General features: G+C 46.1%; 1 protein-coding gene across 3 annotated transcripts in view; it reads right to left on the bottom strand.

The window, feature by feature from the left end:
- Positions 1-997: 997 nt before the first annotated feature.
- LGALS8 (galectin 8) overlaps positions 998-18,663 on the bottom strand; it is a 38,126-nt gene continuing 20,460 nt past the window's right edge. For all 3 annotated transcript variants that reach the window (XM_077751716.1, XM_077751717.1, XM_077751719.1), the window contains 9 exons: positions 13,022-13,110; positions 12,129-12,339; positions 10,612-10,731; positions 9,925-9,981; positions 9,170-9,196; positions 6,391-6,501; positions 5,871-5,959; positions 4,972-5,137; positions 998-2,270 (listed from right to left, as the gene is read on the bottom strand). In XM_077751716.1, the coding sequence (XP_077607842.1) occupies positions 2,121-2,270; positions 4,972-5,137; positions 5,871-5,959; positions 6,391-6,501; positions 9,170-9,196; positions 9,925-9,981; positions 10,612-10,731; positions 12,129-12,339; positions 13,022-13,110 (1,020 nt within the window). In that variant the 3' untranslated portion in view covers positions 998-2,120. The remainder of the gene's footprint in view (positions 2,271-4,971; positions 5,138-5,870; positions 5,960-6,390; positions 6,502-9,169; positions 9,197-9,924; positions 9,982-10,611; positions 10,732-12,128; positions 12,340-13,021; positions 13,111-18,663) is intronic.

The raw sequence follows: 18,663 nt of genomic DNA, 5'->3' as shown, positions 1-18,663 counted from the left end.
TTAGCACAGCTAACAAACTCAAAAATAGTGAGATCGTGACCTGAGCCAAAGTCAGACACTACCCGACTGAGCCACCCAGGTTCCCTGGAACTTTCAAGTTTTCTAATCCCTGATGTCATGGTGAAAGTGAAGGCTCAAATAAAATAAAAATAAAATGCCTTCAATAACGGCAGATTTAATTTATGCCTTAAAAAAATCCAAAGCATCTAAGAACTGTCCCGTAGACCGTTTAGAAATGTCTGAAAGCCTTTGTTCTAATTTAGTGCAGAAATCTCATGCAGAATCCTGACAAAGAAGCAAAAGGCTGGATTGCAGCTGTAGAGCTATAGCTTGCTAGCAATGTGTACTCCCCTTTAAGAAATGTCTTGATAAGATTTCATTGGTGAATGCTAATAGCTTTTCAAAACGTTATCTTAATATTTTGTATTTTCTGTCAAAGAATCGGTCTTATGTCTTAGTAATAACTCCATGTACAAAACAAGTGAAAATCAAGTATGTTTAAGAATTAGAGGAAACGACGACATATGTGGGCTTTTTTCCTGAGTGGACTGTAGTCTCCGTCTCAGTTATACCCTCTGGTCTTTATGAAGGAAAAGAAAACACAAACCCTGGGAGATTCCTTATTGGGACCCATCCTCCCCACCATGAGCTTGGCAGGATGTAGCATGATACGTTAACATGAAGCGAAAAGAACTATGTGCCAGAATCTTCTACGTGGAGTACATTTAAAAAATCAGATTGGTAGTAGTATTGTTTTCAGTATATGGGTACAAATAAAATCTAACCAAAATATGTAATGAAAATATTCCTAAATCCTGGTAGCATATTCAGCACAGCAATTTTCATGATAATATGATCAAACTGATTGAGCTTTTTTACCTCCCCCATCCCAAGCCTTTGAAATTTCCCGTGACAAGATCTGACCTGTAAGAATTCTACAAAGAACTTCTGCCAACTCGCTTCAAAGAATAATAAAAAATTTACAGAAATGCAACAATTTAACTTGCTGATACAGGTTTGATTTTAATCACTTAAAGTATAACAATGTTTTGATCTCGCTCCTTAATGACGAGGGACTAATCTTTAGAAGAGCAGAGAGGTGAAGTCTGTTGGCATGCAGACAGGCAACAGTTTTATACCACCACTCTCTACTTCATTGGTCTTGGTGTATTTTATTTTCTGATGGTGCCTCTTTTATGAACAGTCATTAAATCTAATCTTGACAGTTGCATTGTTACACCCATAAACGTTTTACAAATTGCAATCATCTACCTTAAACTTTCTACTGCAGTGTGTGTAGACCTCTGACTCACCCTAATGCAAGTACTGTAAGCGTTTACTGGTACAGACATGAGTGGCCTTGAGATGGACATCAAGTTAATTTTCATGCCATTTGTTTTTGTTTCACTGTTTTTTGACTTAATCTTTGTGCTGTGATTTCATAGTGTTAATTATTCGGCAGTGCTTAGAGCTAGTAGAGCTAGATATTTATCAATCATGTTAAAGGAAATTGCCAGATGTAAGGGCAACATCAATTCTTTCAGTTACGGGATAGGATCGAACTCTGGTTAGGAAAGCAGTCTCCGGAGTAGGAACAGTGTCTTGGGAATTAACGTCTAGGTGACTCAATAGCTGAGTAACTCTTTTCAGTCTCTGGTTACTTCACACAGTTAACGCCTATAGAACAATCGGTGGCACAGTGGCAGAGCACAGAAGATTCTGAGCTCAAGAGAACAGGGGCCAAAGCAGTATTATGTTCCACTGTATACATATATCCCCAGCCTCTGGTACAGTGCTGGCAGAAAAGAAGTACTCGATGTGTGTTAGCTACTGTATTACTAGATACTTGTTGAAGCTGAATCGCGTTTAAAAAGGAGGCCAGGGTGGGGGAGAGAGCAGAAAGGCCTGAATAATGGCTGGAAGTTGCTCTTGCTTGAATTTCCTTACGCTGTGGCTACACAGAGCCACACTGCATGGCAAGACTGAACACCTAGGAGGACTTTGTTATGCAAGCTCATTTAAACAATATATATAAACAATATAATAACAGATGCACTTTTTAACGAGGCCAGTGTTACATAAGCCATTTTGTATTTCAGTTTTTGTAGCAAGCATGTCAGCTACCAACTTCTGACTTCCAGTAAGTGAATATCTCCATCGATTTCCAGCGTGTCGATATTGCTAAGCTCTTTAAATCTGTGCTTGTACTCCAGGCTGTGCACACCATTTATGGCAACCTTGAATTCTCTAACATCACAGTAAATTATCATCTGGAAGGAAAGTACACACAAAATTAGTGGCTCCCTGGGTTTAGAAAGTTCCCCCAGCCTGCTGCTAACTTCCCTTCTTATCAAGATTCTAACTACAGTGTATCCGGTAGTGGCACCTTCTGCCTTGTCCCACTTGGGGAAGGGACTGAGCATGCTTGCAGCCCAAGGCCTGCCTGCCTGCCTTCTGCTGCACCCTCTCCGGCCCCTGCTCCCAGCGAAGTGGGAAGCTGTCCCCTGACCCCCATGTCCGGGAACTGTAATGATGAGGAACACTGCTGCCATCTTGACCCTCAAAGGGGAGCTGACTGCAATTAAGGGGCTAGAAACCAAGGGACCTGGATCATGACTTTTCAGCCTTAAACCCTAAGGTCTTAGGCAAATCCCACAACTGAGAATTTCCGAAGTTCTGGGCTCTCACTGGGACTGCACAGCTGCGTGGCCACCAACCTCCACCCCAGCCCAGCGTGGTCTCCCATGTGTCTCTGTGCTCAGGACCCTGTGGATCTATGGAGCAACTGGCATTCTGGCAGAGTGACTTCACTTCCATGGCTGGTGTCCGCCTTCTGTGTGAGCCTTTCAGAGCTGTCTCTGCCTAGCACTCAAAGCTGTGAAAACCAAAAGAAACTACAATCCTTTTAAATCGCTTTTACACGTCAGCCTCATATTGTGATCCTACCGCCAGTCTGGCCAGCCCGCTACCTTGCGTTCTCCAGCCACCCTAAGGAGACCAGTCTGGTGAGCCTGCACCTGACGCTTGGAGGGGCAGGGGCAGCAGCTCAGCCTTGGCCCCGCCCCCAGGGCCCACCCTGAGGCAGAGAAACGGTTATTTGTTCTGCTTTGACTGGTGATAAATGGCTGCTGGGGACAAGTCCTTGGATAAAAGAGCTAAGGGTCAGAAACAGACTCTAGGTCTATGTAGAGAATTGAAAATATCGTTAACTTGGAATTATGTTATCCTCACAACGGTGGAAATCCCAGTTTCAACCAGGCAGAAGGGACCTTTGCTAAGGTACATTTAACAAAAAATCTCAGGAGAACACAAAATACAGCCTCACGCACACCCAGAAGGGAAAACAAGCTGGCATGAGAGGGGTATAGTGGGAAGATCCGTCAGTCCCCTGCATTGTATGACAGCAGGTGCAACACCCCTGTATTGCCAACAGAAAGGAAAGGCATGTGGCCCGGAGAACGCACTGCCGCAGAACAGGCACCATACACCGTGTTCAAGAGATGGAGCCGCAAAGTCCTCACGGCTATCTGATGTTACGGAACAGCTCAGAAGAACATGATGTGATTTAAAAAAAAACTCACAGATGAAATCACAAGACAATGAGATTTTTTAAAAGACTACTAGCTGGAACTGATGAATTTGAAACAACAGGGAACAGAAGATAACTGGTTAAAAGCAAAGTAGTGGCATAATGGCAACAACCAAGGATCTCAATAAAAACATACTAAAAAGGCAAGAGTTTGAAGCAGAGATGAAAAATAATCCAGCATGAGGGCATGGCTATTCCTGAGGTAGAAAACTAACCTAGAGAAAAAGATTTTAAAGAAATTAGTGTCCTTTTTCATTTTAATCCAGTAGCAAACATGGGGCCCAGATCAAAAAGCAAGTTAGTCACTGGTTTCCTGTCACCAACCACAAGGATCCACTTCCTTCTGGGGCAGTCACTTCTGTCTCCCTCCAGTGGGCCCCAGGTCCTCTCTTCTACCCGGACTCTTGCCAAGCCAACAAACCTACCCCCAGTGACTTGTTCAAATCATCTCCTCAATCTGCAAAGCCCACCTTTAACCTTACCCTACTGCATGCCTCTGACCTCCAAACCCGTATCCACAACTTCCAGGGAACCTCCTAGGACCAGCTCCCATCTGTAAACTCCACACACAGGAACTCAGGAAACACATTCATGTCTAGTTGCTGCCTTCTATGCAGCCTTCATGTTCCTGCTTGTAACAGCTGGTTTTGATGAGTGCTCAAGAACTCAACCTAATGGTCCAGAGCACGTGACCGTTTTAAAATGTAGAAGTGGGACCCTAAATGACCACGGGAGGTAGTGCATCACCTCAACCAGTGAGTGAACCTAGCCAACCACCCAGCATCCACGTCAAGGAAACTACTGTCTGCTCAGCATCCAGAAACACCTTCGTAAAGTGTTTCTTTACGAAGAAGAAAATCTTCACACGTTTGGGGGATTCGTGACCGTATGTCTTGAAGTCACATGACATGAGGGGCCCTAAGAAAGTTACATGCCCTTCAAGTTCCAAAGTCTAAACATCTCTTTCCTCGAACACACACAAACAGGACAAATTCCATGGAAAAGCACTGCCACCTAAAGCTATCTGTAACCGAGATGACAGGTGGAGGAGAGCTCAGGCCGGTTTCTGGTTCCTGTGTGCTCATGTTCACGGGGGATTATCCTAACCGTGTTTGCCCGGTCCTGCGGCAAGGCGCCTGCTAAAATTCCTGTGAATAGGAGGCCACACAATAAAACTTCCAGTGCAAATAATGTGGTATTCTACTGGCTGGGCCATTCAGACTGGCTGTAATTTGAATGCCCCTTTATAATGCAGACAGTCTCGAAATCAACAAACACCACATACTATGTCCACGTATTAAGCTAGGACTTGACATAAGCCGACCACTTCTCCCACCTCTCCTCCCAGGATTCTTTTTCCCCGTCCCAGAACGTTATCTTACCTCAAAGTACATCCCAGGACTAAATGGGAAACAGGTAATATTTCTCTCTTCTTCTCCCCAGGACTCCTGAAGAAAAGAATTTCTTACAAATGCTTTAATATTCAGGCGTGGGTTCAAGTGGAGAGCAATATCCTTGGATTTTCCTGATATTAGGTCAACATTAAAGCTTTTGAGAGAATAGAAAAAAAATGATTAACCAAGTAGAAGTGCCGTTTCTGCCATTTTAAGAATCAGAATTGAACTCTGATCAGTTACACAAAGCACACGCACAGGGACACAGGAATGCAGATGAAGGTAAAATTTTAAATTCAGTTAGCACTCCACTGATGTAAATACATTCTTCGCAAGATAAAACTATAAAAACTCTGATAGTTTTCTAGCCTCAGTGTTGAGGCCACAGATCTGGCTGGGAAGCAGCCGAAGTAAACCACATGCCTGTTACTTCAGGCTGCGGGGGGAGGGGACAGTCGCAAGTGTTCTGTTCCTGCAAATGTACTACTTTCTAGGAAGTCACTCATTTCCAACTTTCAGAAGTCTGAACATCTCTAGGAAAGGTGGTTAAGTCACATGACGTGAGGGGCCCTAACCAAAGTTGCCTGACCTCGCAGCTGCCCTGGAGTTCTACAGGGTGGGGTGGTGCCTCGTGGGCAAAAATGCCACCCTCTCGTCTGGCCACAAAAAGCCTAGGTCAGAGCACCGGTTCTGTCCCAACCAGCCACAGGCACTCTGGTTAGCAGTGTGACTTCAAAGCTCTTGCTCTGATGGTCTCCCCTTTCAGGTGAGGACTGGGACACGCACGGCTCCTCCCTCCTCTGTCTCACAAGACTGTTCAGGGTCTAAGGCAACGAGAGACACACACGCAACGTATTCGCGCTATTACTGCCAACAACGGTACTGACCCTTTGGCATTTGTATTCACTTCTCCTTTAATGACGACAGTTCGTCCAGGGCCCATTGAGGAGTTCAGCCTCGCAACGAATGGCAGAGTCTGTAAAGAAACCACGGTCAGCACCAGGAAGCTGCAGAAAGGGGTCTTGTGGGACAACTCTCCAAAGACACTTTTTATGTTTAAAGACCATGACCTTGTAAAGCCCCAGTGGCCGGCACTGCCTGGCTCACAGCAGGGCCTCACTAAGAACAGTTCACACGATGAAGTGACTAAATGGAACGTGGGACCTGCCTGCGCTGGGGTCTGAAGCAGGGCCGCACGTCCTGCCTGGGGGGAGGTGGCCGAGACGGGAGGCACTAAGGAAACACCCTAATGGCTCGAAGACTCTGCCTGGCCAACTTTTCTCTGTCCAGGATCAGCACAGAAATGCAGACTGGCTCTTGTGGGCTTCTACTGAGGGTGGAGGTTACATACACCAGCTAATTAAAACTTATTTTGTTATACAGAATAAAATTTTTGGCTCTTCAAACCTTTGACAAACAGGTGGCGCAAGTCAAACTGTGATTGGCAGTCGAACCTTTGCTCTTGGTGTAGACAGTTCTGGGTTCGATTTTAGAAATGTCTCCTTCTCTATTACTAGGCTGTTGGGGGAAATAGTTCTGCAGTAAGGTATGGAAAAAATGAAGCTGGCTTCCAAGATTTAAACTATTCATTTCCTGGGCGATTTTATAAAACATCCCATGTTATAAACTAGACAAAAATACTTACGAACTGTGATGTGCCAGACTTCTGTACCTATTGGAAGAGAAAGTCAAAATGGAGACATTTGAAAGGGAAAACTTTTATTTTATAACAAGAGCAGTCAGATCTTACTGGCTGAAATGGCCAGAGCCCAGGGTGGTGGCGCCCGCTCAGCCCTGGAAGTGACTCCCAGTGGCCTACGCTTTCTGATGGGTATGTACCGGTCATGAAGGGCGCTCAGGCTGGGAGCACGGTCTGATAGTCCTGTAGTCCTAGGACCGCACGTGAATTTCACACACATGTTACTTGTTCTTTCCAAGGGGCTCCAAAAATGCTATTATATTCTGTGAGGTCACATGCTCTGATATCATTAAGATGTAACTTTTTCCATTAATAACAAAGACTGTACAGTGTAGACTGTACTTACTCCTACAAAGAAGATGCACGTGGAAGTTCATTTCCCAGTGCAGTGACTGTTCAATATTTATAAATACTGCGTGACAGTTTACTCAACAGTGAGTGAGGTTTTTTTTACGTAAGAACGGTGGGGACAGTGGCCACAAACCCTGATAGCCCAAGCCTCTGCAAAACTTCCACTCCCTGGTCCCACAGAAGTTGATGCCCTAGTTTTCAAATGATTACTTCCACCCCCTCTGGATATTAAAAACAATTTTTCACATTAAAAACATAACTTAAAAATTCAGGCTGCTTGCTGCCCGATTTACTTGGCAACTCAAAGAACATTTTTAAACTGGTGGTTATTTAAAAGATTGAATATTTACATTTTCTTTACTTATCTCTGTCAGTTCCAAAGTTGACGGCTGGGTACTTCTTAAATCCTGAAGATAAGATTAATTTTTAATATCCATCAGAATTTTAAATATAGCCTCCCTGACATCTCAAAGAGAATTACAGATAGTGTTAAACGTAAACATATGCTTGAAAATCGTGATCCAAAAACACACTTTACATTAGGGTCCTCTCCCCCCGTATCAGATGGGCAGACATCAAAGAGACCAAAAACAAGTGTCAGGAAGAATGTGACACATGGGTGCACTGCACACTGCTCGACTCCTGAAGGGCAAGCTCGTGCTATCGGTCATGACTCAAAATGCAAGTACTCTCTCAAAACATTCCACTTCTAGGAAGCGATCTCAGGAGGAATCCTCCACTGTACTCCTGTGTCGGGCGATGAGCCCCTGTTCCAAAGGGTTTTGTTCTGTTAATTACTGTTGGGGTTTTTTTGTGTGTGGTTGTTAGAACCATACTAGATTTAAGATCCTACAGAGTGCTAGCCAACAAATGGCCCGCTACTAGTCCGTAAGAGTTATTTCCAAGAAATTAATATACTGATGACAGAGACATTTATAGTATTTTTACCTTCATGGAAGATTTAATTAAAGATATTTCCTACCATTTCATCAGAAAACATCATCAAAGAAGACTCCAAGCTGTGGAAAAGTACTCACCGAGCTGAAGCTAAAACCAACCGAATGGATATTCACTTTGCCATAAATGCCCAGAGTGTCTATCTTCCCTGGGCTAATCCTGTGGGCGTAGAGCAGGATATGTTTCCCATTTACAGCCACCTAAAGGGACACAGAACAGCCCACCACCCCCAGAAAAAAAAAGTTAATATATTAATGTATCCAAACTTAAATACTGTTTCCTTGGGTTTCATTTTATACCTTTGCCCACAGGTCTACATATTAGGCGTCTGATCAAACTGTGACTGAAAGCATCCATAACACTAGTTAAGTGGTTCTTAACTTCCTTTGGGGTCTGATCTGATTAGTCACCATGGACCCTCTCCCGCCACACAAATCAGGCATGAATATGTCACATGTGCGTGTGTACCTATGCATGTACACGAACATCGGGATTCAGAGGGCCCCAGATGCGCTAGGCCTATGAAGGCAGCACAGCAGTCTGCCTGGCAGCTGCCCACGTGCGGTCCTTGAGGACCGCAGTCTAAGGAAGATGACCCTCTACGTGGCAGACGTTCAGTAAGTATTTGTTGAATCCTGAATGAAGGGACACGGGCAAGCTACTCACAGTATCTGCGATCCTGCTTACAGCAGGCCAAAGCTCACTCTGAACAAAGGGGTGCTGTTGTGAGGAGACCACACAGTCGCTCGCTCCCGTGAGTGTCTGCAGCACAGTGCCTGACAGCAGGGACCCACTCCCTGTCCCTCCCTCCCCAATAGGGAAAGTTGGGAAAACACAAGCAGGATACAAAACGGTCTCAGACCTCAAGGAGCTTACCACCCCCCTGGCACATAAATAAGCCCAGGAAAACGCACAACAGCACAGGAACGAGTTTGAGAGAAGGAATACAGATACAAGTGCCCAGGACGCCGGGGAGGGAGGGACGAGTAGAGTCCACGCCCGAGACGGGAGATCTTCACACTAAGCTGTGCNTCTCCTTCTCTATTACTAGGCTGTTGGGGGAAATAGTTCTGCAGTAAGGTATGGAAAAAATGAAGCTGGCTTCCAAGATTTAAACTATTCATTTCCTGGGCGATTTTATAAAACATCCCATGTTATAAACTAGACAAAAATACTTACGAACTGTGATGTGCCAGACTTCTGTACCTATTGGAAGAGAAAGTCAAAATAGAGACATTTGAAAGGGAAAACTTTTATTTTATAACAAGAGCAGTCAGATCTTACTGGCTGAAATGGCCAGAGCCCAGGGTGGTGGCGCCCGCTCAGCCCTGGAAGTGACTCCCAGTGGCCTACGCTTTCTGATGGGTATGTACCGGTCATGAAGGGCGCTCAGGCTGGGAGCACGGTCTGATAGTCCTGTAGTCCTAGGACCGCACGTGAATTTCACACACATGTTACTTGTTCTTTCCAAGGGGCTCCAAAAATGCTATTATATTCTGTGAGGTCACATGCTCTGATATCATTAAGATGTAACTTTTTCCATTAATAACAAAGACTGTACAGTGTAGACTGTACTTACTCCTACAAAGAAGATGCACGTGGAAGTTCATTTCCCAGTGCAGTGACTGTTCAATATTTATAAATACTGCGTGACAGTTTACTCAACAGTGAGTGAGGTTTTTTTTACGTAAGAACGGTGGGGACAGTGGCCACAAACCCTGATAGCCCAAGCCTCTGCAAAACTTCCACTCCCTGGTCCCACAGAAGTTGATGCCCTAGTTTTCAAATGATTACTTCCACCCCCTCTGGATATTAAAAACAATTTTTCACATTAAAAACATAACTTAAAAATTCAGGCTGCTTGCTGCCCGATTTACTTGGCAACTCAAAGAACATTTTTAAACTGGTGGTTATTTAAAAGATTGAATATTTACATTTTCTTTACTTATCTCTGTCAGTTCCAAAGTTGACGGCTGGGTACTTCTTAAATCCTGAAGATAAGATTAATTTTTAATATCCATCAGAATTTTAAATATAGCCTCCCTGACATCTCAAAGAGAATTACAGATAGTGTTAAACGTAAACATATGCTTGAAAATCGTGATCCAAAAACACACTTTACATTAGGGTCCTCTCCCCCCGTATCAGATGGGCAGACATCAAAGAGACCAAAAACAAGTGTCAGGAAGAATGTGACACATGGGTGCACTGCACACTGCTCGACTCCTGAAGGGCAAGCTCGTGCTATCGGTCATGACTCAAAATGCAAGTACTCTCTCAAAACATTCCACTTCTAGGAAGCGATCTCAGGAGGAATCCTCCACTGTACTCCTGTGTCGGGCGATGAGCCCCTGTTCCAAAGGGTTTTGTTCTGTTAATTACTGTTGGGGTTTTTTTGTGTGTGGTTGTTAGAACCATACTAGATTTAAGATCCTACAGAGTGCTAGCCAACAAATGGCCCGCTACTAGTCCGTAAGAGTTATTTCCAAGAAATTAATATACTGATGACAGAGACATTTATAGTATTTTTACCTTCATGGAAGATTTAATTAAAGATATTTCCTACCATTTCATCAGAAAACATCATCAAAGAAGACTCCAAGCTGTGGAAAAGTACTCACCGAGCTGAAGCTAAAACCAACCGAATGGATATTCACTTTGCCATAAATGCCCAGAGTGTCTATCTTCCCTGGGCTAATCCTGTGGGCGTAGAGCAGGATATGTTTCCCATTTACAGCCACCTAAAGGGACACAGAACAGCCCACCACCCCCAGAAAAAAAAAAGTTAATATAGAAAAGTANGAAAAAAAAAGTTAATATATTAATGTATCCAAACTTAAATACTGTTTCCTTGGGTTTCATTTTATACCTTTGCCCACAGGTCTACATATTAGGCGTCTGATCAAACTGTGACTGAAAGCATCCATAACACTAGTTAAGTGGTTCTTAACTTCCTTTGGGGTCTGATCTGATTAGTCACCATGGACCCTCTCCCGCCACACAAATCAGGCATGAATATGTCACATGTGCGTGTGTACCTATGCATGTACACGAACATCGGGATTCAGAGGGCCCCAGATGCGCTAGGCCTATGAAGGCAGCACAGCAGTCTGCCTGGCAGCTGCCCACGTGCGGTCCTTGAGGACCGCAGTCTAAGGAAGATGACCCTCTACGTGGCAGACGTTCAGTAAGTATTTGTTGAATCCTGAATGAAGGGACACGGGCAAGCTACTCACAGTATCTGCGATCCTGCTTACAGCAGGCCAAAGCTCACTCTGAACAAAGGGGTGCTGTTGTGAGGAGACCACACAGTCGCTCGCTCCCGTGAGTGTCTGCAGCACAGTGCCTGACAGCAGGGACCCACTCCCTGTCCCTCCCTCCCCAATAGGGAAAGTTGGGAAAACACAAGCAGGATACAAAACGGTCTCAGACCTCAAGGAGCTTACCACCCCCCTGGCACATAAATAAGCCCAGGAAAACGCACAACAGCACAGGAACGAGTTTGAGAGAAGGAATACAGATACAAGTGCCCAGGACGCCGGGGAGGGAGGGACGAGTAGAGTCCACGCCCGAGACGGGAGATCTTCACACTAAGCTGTGCGAATTCGCGGGCGGGTGCATCCCAAGCTCCAGGGCCTCCCTGTACGTCACACACAGGCACTATACGCTCTAGGTCTAGACTGCTCACTGAAGCCAGTGGTAGGATTTCTAAGAACTCTGGACCTACAACCTCATAATCCTAAAGAACTTGTGGCAGGATTCCCCATCCGTTAGTTTCAGATTCCCACCACCACCACCCCCGCCCCGCCCCCAAGCCCAGGTGACTGTGACCACAGTTGACTATCACAATTTATACAGCTCTGTGCCAATTCAGAAGCAAGCTCGGCTGTGCAGCCGAAATGCCATACACAAAACGGTCTGGAGGCCCTGGTCCCCCAATTCCGGATGCCACACGAGGGGCAGACGGAAGCTGCACCCACCTCACATTTAAGTACCCACCTGGCCCCTACTTTAGGGTGAGACGATGAGGCCACTCTCTGGACTTAAATAATGTGAGGATGGACTCGCCAACATGCAAAGCTGCCCTGGGTGCTGCTTCTCACCCATGAGGATGCCACCTTCATTCTCCCAAACCCACCTGGAATTTGTCTTTCAACACCATAATCACAATTTCGAAAGACTTTTCTTTTTTGAAAGGCATGTCGTAGGTGATCTCTTCCCATCCCCACTTTTCATTTTTCAGAGTATTGCAGACAATGCAGTCGGACCACTTGAAGCGTGGATTGAAATGAAAGGCCACGTCGGCGCGGGGCTTCACGCTGCTGCCGCACTGCAGGTCCACTTGGAATCTGCAGGAGTTGAGGAGGGAGGGTCGCGGACACCCAGGGGCGGGGCCAGGCTGCAGGCAGAGGCCTGGCGAGCCCAGTGACCTGAGACTGACCCCCGTGCACCCACCCAGCTACCCAAAACGTGGAAGTGAGGGCTGGGTTTCTAGCTGCCGCAAGCCAGGAGAAACAGGACCTCGCCTTGAGGACGGCAGAACAGTGATCCCGAAGCCTGCTTCTCTAGCCTATGGAGTTGCCTAGAAATGTCTGGGCTTTTCTCCTTCAGACTGCACTTTCATTTATTTAAACCACTGTCATCCGGGCATCAGCCACAGAGAGCTGGCCCAGCCATGGCACCGCCTAGTCCACAATGTGTACCCAAAGCAAGCATCACACAAAGCTCCCCGAAATCGATCTTCAGAGATGCTGCTGGGGGTGTTAGACTGTAACCAGACCTCGTCACTGGCCTCCGACCACAATTCCTGTCATATCTAATCATATTCCAATCAGACTTTGAACAATAAAATAACCAAACTTTTTTGCTTTCAGTCATTCTTTCCAGTCTCCTCAGCACCTTGGCCAGGGCTGCTGACGGAAGCAAAACCAAGCCTCAGAGGGTCAAAACGGTCTCCCCCGCATCAGCTTCTGCGGTTGTTCCAGTCACAAAGACAGTTTAGTCACCTTTTCCTATCTAACATATGATTACCTGTCCGAATCACAAGGGACATGCCCCCGGATCACAATCAGGGTTCCATGCTCCAGCTGCTCGGGAATCGTCCCGACATAGGGGATGACCTAGGAAAAAGGATTTTAACAAATGTATGTTTACGTAAGCAAAACAGAAACACTACGTTTTGAAAGGATGCATGGTAATCTGCTCAGAATCCAGCATTTTCCAAATCACTGTTCAAACAGCTGAGAGAGTGACAGCATCTGTACACCTGAGTTCTTTGGAAAAAGACACAGCTAAAAATTCACAGAACGTTTTATTTGGCTGGGGGGAGGGGGGCTGTGAAATAAAACACTTAATAGGAAAATTATGATCATGGAAACAACAGCTTGCTGGAAGTCACATCCCCCTCCCCCTCCCTTTTCCCTAACATCCCACGGCTGATCTGCAGCAGGACCGAGCCCACGCCAGGCCCCAGGCCCACACTGATGGAGGCCATGGCACTCGCTGGCCGCTGGAAGAGAGGCACCAGATAAACCCCTCCCCTGTGCCCAGGACAGGCATGTCTAGTCCCTGCCAGGCTTCTAGACGGCAGCTCACCGGTGCTACTGGGCACCTGCGCTCTCTCCAGACGCAGCGCCCCCCAGCCTGGCCTGGTCCCAGCCACAGGCTTGGGCTCCAACACAGTATCCGGGTCTCCTCTTGCCCCCTCATCACCCTGACCCTGCCCTTTTAGTCTGGGACCCAACACACTATCAGGTCTTGTCAGTCCCCTTCCCCAGGGGTGACTCCACTGTGCTCCCCATCCACTGGCTGCGCCGGCTGCATCACAACCCCACCCTCTTCTGCCAGGGAGCACCTGAGCAGAGCAGGCCAGACCCCATCATGCCCCTCGCTCAGCTCACCCGAGCTGTGACACAGATGCTAAAACCTCTCCAAGGTAGCTGGCTGCCAAGACCTAAGACCTAAAACACGAGAGGGCATAACCAAGCGGTTGTGGATTGGTCGCTCCGAGGCTGAAAATCTTGCCTCAAGCGCAGCCTTTTCCAGACTCCGTGGGCCATCTGACATAGCCCCTCTCTGAGGGTCCCTCGTGCACTTTATACTCCAACCAGACTGTGTGCTGCACGGGGTGGGCCTGGGTCAGGACCGGTCAGATGATCGGTGCTGATCCGGGGAGGACCGCGCTCCCAGCAGCCCAGTGCCGGGGTTCTGGCACCCTCACGTGCAGAGCCAGCAACGCGGGTCGTGGCCTTAACCGCCAAGAGATCATTGAAAACCAGGAGTCACCGAGGGCGGCGAGCATCTGGCGTTGCGGCAGATGTGGGGAGCCAGGTGGGGGAGACGCGCAGGGCCCATCACACCAGAGAACATGCCACAGAAGTGCAGAGCGTGGCTGCAGCCGCACATCAAGTCATCGGATTTTTGTGTAGAGACTATGGAGAAGGAATTCCACACTGATCTTCAGCCACTGCGATTCCTAGAGCAGCAGGAGGCATCTTCCACAGCGAAGTCTCCTCATAAACTGAGAACCGTTTTGAATCCATATTCAAATTCTACTCATGCAGAATATTCAATAATGCAAAAATGGCAGGGATAGTATTCGTGAGAAAAGAGCCTACAAAACTATACACAGTTGGATCCCAACTAGGTTAATAATAAACATTAAAAAAAGAAATAAGCCAAAATGTTAACCATCGTTTTCTTCAGGGACGGGATTTTATTTTTCGTCATGTATTTTTGTATTTTGTATTTTCCAGATTGCTGTAATAACCGTTTATAGTTTTATGACCACAAGTTTTTATTGTATGGTTAATTTTAGGGTTGGAAAGAGCTTTCTGAGACCAATACTCTATTCCCATCACTGCTAAGAAGTTCTTTGCAACCCTTACTAAGTTGTTCCAGTCTGAGCAACAAGAGCCCTGAGCAGCTGAGTCATCTGCTGTTTTCAGCATCTGGATGAACGCTTTCTGCTTGGGGGAGCACCCCAAGTCAAGTAACTCTCAAGGGACTTGGCCCACGTGACCCCAGTGCCCTGCAGCCCACGCACTGAACACAAAACTGCTCCTGTGAAAAGCCAGAAGAGCATTATTTTGTAGGCAGTGTCAAGCTCTGATGCTTCGCCAAAAATTTATGTAAAAAAAATTAAAATACAGCTATGGTCACACTGGACACAATACCATCAGCTGAAACCCCACTGATCAGGTTTAGTGTTTTCTCCCAAAACATCCTAGTTGACTCACACCACTTTGCCCTTTTTAGGATTACTTATTCAGTGTGTGCTCCACACAAGGTCTCTCTTATGTGGCTCCGGCTAGAAAGCAGCATGATGGCTCCGTCCATGAGGAGCTCCTAGGCCAGCTGGGAAGACGTCAGATGCCCGTAGAAGAAGTGGAGCAGAAACGGGACACTGTGGCTGTTCAGAATCAGTCTCCTTCCACGTCTGGAAAATCCTCTCCACCTGGTGAACAATCGACGTCATCTAGACTGCAGTGAGCAACAAGGGTGTATGACGAACCTCTGTCACTCAGTAGCCCCAGCTCAGACTCGGAGCCGGTGCCAAGAAGCCAGAATCAGGCAGTTTTCGCTCTGCCCACCACGGGCGGCGCTGCCAGTACCATCTGTGTCCAGTGGCGGCGCCAGAGGTCTCAGCGGGACCGGTCATGGCAGGGCTTCGGACGGTGTCTATGACAAGGACTTGCCGAGTCTCGTTCTTCAAACCTGCTAGAGATTCGGAGGACTACGCAGTATCATTTAATAAATCTTAATTTAACAGTTAATAAATTAACAATCTCTGCCTAGAGACTGGCTTTTATGCTCGCAACTACAACCTGCGACTAATTCAACAGCTTAAAACATGGGGCAGTAAGTTGCTGCCAAATCAGTGCTTCAGAAAAATGTATCAAGAATTCCGAGCTGCCCAGAGAACTTTATGGCAGAGATGTGATTTTTAATGTTTTATTTATTTTTGAGAAAGAGATAGAGACAGCATGAGCAGGGGAGGGTCAGAGAGAGAGGGAGAGTCACAGAATGCGAAGACAGGCTCCAGGCTCTGAACTAGCTGTCAGCACAGAGCCCAATGTGGGGCTCGAACCCACGAACTGTGAGATCATGACCTGAGCCGAAGTCGGACGCTCAACCGACTGAGTCACTCAGGCACCCGCGCAGAGATGTGATTTGAGCTGGGAGCTTAGAGAGGAGGAGAAAGTCAGTTCAGGTAGAAACGTCCATTTACAAAAGCAGAGAGGCAGGAAAAGATAAAGCATGTCTGGTAGAGAGTAAGCAGTAAGGGAGCAGTGCCAGACAGGGTCAGATTTTAGAGTGATACAATGAGGGGCACCTGCGTCGCTCAGCCAGTTAAGCGTGGCCACCTTGAAAGGTGGCCTCTTTACGAGACTGGCCCTTGGCTGGTGTCTAGGAACTTGGATTTGGGACAGTCCCACCACCCACACAGAAAAGGGAAGTCTCCTGTATGCAAATTTTGTGCAAACAATACGGTTTATGCTAAAAACCAGCTCTCCTCCAGGAGTCTGGAATTTTGGCACGTGCCAGGCAGAAGCAGTCTGCGAGACTGGCCCCAGATACAATCTCCTGGCAGTGAGTCTCTGATGAGCTTCCCTGTAGGCAACGTTTCACATGCACTGTGACAGCTGTTTGCTGGGGATTTAAGTACACCTTGGGTGACTCCACTGAGGACCCGTGGAACCTTGCGCCTGGTCCCCCTTGGACTTCGCCCAAGGTGCCTTTCCTTTTGTGATTCTGCTATCACTTCACTGTAATAAATCACAGCCTTGAGTATGACCGTGCTGTTGAATCATCACAATTGGGTGTGTGTCAGAGACCTTGATGCAGATGATGAGAAGAGAAAGGAGAGAATGATCAGTCAGGGCTGGACAGTCATATCAAGGAAGTCATTTCAATATGGGAAGACTGTCAATATCTTTAACATAGAAAAATAAGAAAGATTTTAAAAAGATAATGAAATGGATATCATACCCTTTGGCCCAGTGATTCCACTTTTATAGATTTATCCTATAAAATACCGGCACGCATGCTTAAAGATGCATATGGCTATGTACATCATAGCACTGGATACAATCACAAAAGGAACTTTTGGTTTTAATGGAAACTGGCTAAAGAAGTTACAGTATATCCATACTGATGGACCAATTTATGTGGCCATAAAGATAGGCAAGGAAGCTGTAAGTGTGCTGGTATCTCCAAAATGTATCAAATGGAAAAAAGCTGCATATACAACAGTTTATATACAGGCATACCTTGGAGATACTGGATGTTCAGTTTCTAGGCTGCTTCAATAAAGTGAACACTGCAATAAAGCTATTCAGATAAATTTTGTGGTTTCCCAGTGCATAAAAGAGTTGTTTGGGGGTGTCTAGGTGGCTCAGTCAGTGAAGCATCTGACTCTTTATTTTGGCTCAGGTCATGATCTTCCAGTTCATGGTTTCAAGCCCCACGTCGGGCTCTGAGCTGACCGCATGGAGCCTGCTTGGGATTCTCTCTCTCATCACCCTGCCCCTCCCCTGTTTGTGTGTGCTCTCTAAGTAAATAAACTTAAAAAAAAAAAGTTATGGTTACATTATACTGCAGTCTATTAAGTGTATGATAGCACTGTTATCTTCAAAAAAGTACATTCCTTAATTTAAAAATATTGCTTAAAAAAAAGCAAGCCATCACCTGAGCTTTCAGCAAGTTGTAATCACTGATCACCATAATAAATATAACAATGAAAAAATTTGAAATACTGCCAGAATTTCCAAACTGTGACACAAGACATGAGGAGAGCAAAAGAGAGCAAATGCTGTTGGAAAAGCAGGGCTGCCATGAGCCCTTGCTCTGGGAGAAGCATTCGGTAAAACGAGGGATCCTGTTGTACGACACGTGTAAAGAAACAGGATCTACGAAGTGAAAACACACAACACGCACACTCGGACATTCACGTGTGTTCTCAGGAAGGATCTACAAAACCTGGTGAATATGACTGCCTTTGGGGTCTTTGGGGGACTGAGCACAGGGCAGAGGGCAATTTTATGTGTTAGTGAAACCCTCAAATACTGTATGAATTTTTACAAATGATTTATACAAACTCTCTTCAGATTTAAAAAACAATGATAATAAAGGAAAACCCACTGAGGTTTGACTCAAATGAAATGAAATTCTGAATGTAGATTCTCTTCAAACTATGCGGGGCTTGGCAGCACAGAACAGCAGAAGTTAAACTGCAGGAAGACATGGACAGAAATGGAAACCCACGAGAGGGGCGCTGATTTGGGGAGGAAGACATGACTTTGGCTTTGAACTCCTGAGTCTGAGAGCGGGAGACTCAGGTAAAAGGCTGGAAAGGTTTATATACCATGTACACACTCAAAAGGTCTGACACCGATCAGGAAAGACACCAAGAGAAAGTGAGAGACACGACTAGTGAAGACACGAAAGAAATTAAGAAAGAGTTAAAAAAAAAAAATCAGAGGGCAGATGGGGACATCAAGTCAGCAGAAACAGACACTGACGCTCTCGGGACTGGGACCAGCAAGGGAAGAACAAGAGAACAAAAGCTGGGAGGGACCTCGGAGGTTAAAACAGATTTTATTTTTTTGTTTTTTAAGACTAAATGGTAAGGAACAAAGGAGAAGAAAATATGGAAGCGAGCTTCCTAAGCA

Source organism: Crocuta crocuta, unplaced genomic scaffold, assembly GCF_008692635.1.
Source record: "Crocuta crocuta isolate KB4526 unplaced genomic scaffold, BGI_CrCroc_1.0 scaffold59-1, whole genome shotgun sequence".
Taxonomy (NCBI): domain Eukaryota; kingdom Metazoa; phylum Chordata; class Mammalia; order Carnivora; family Hyaenidae; genus Crocuta; species Crocuta crocuta.
Note: the sequence above shows the minus strand (reverse complement) of the source record. Positions and strands in the feature narration are given on the sequence as shown.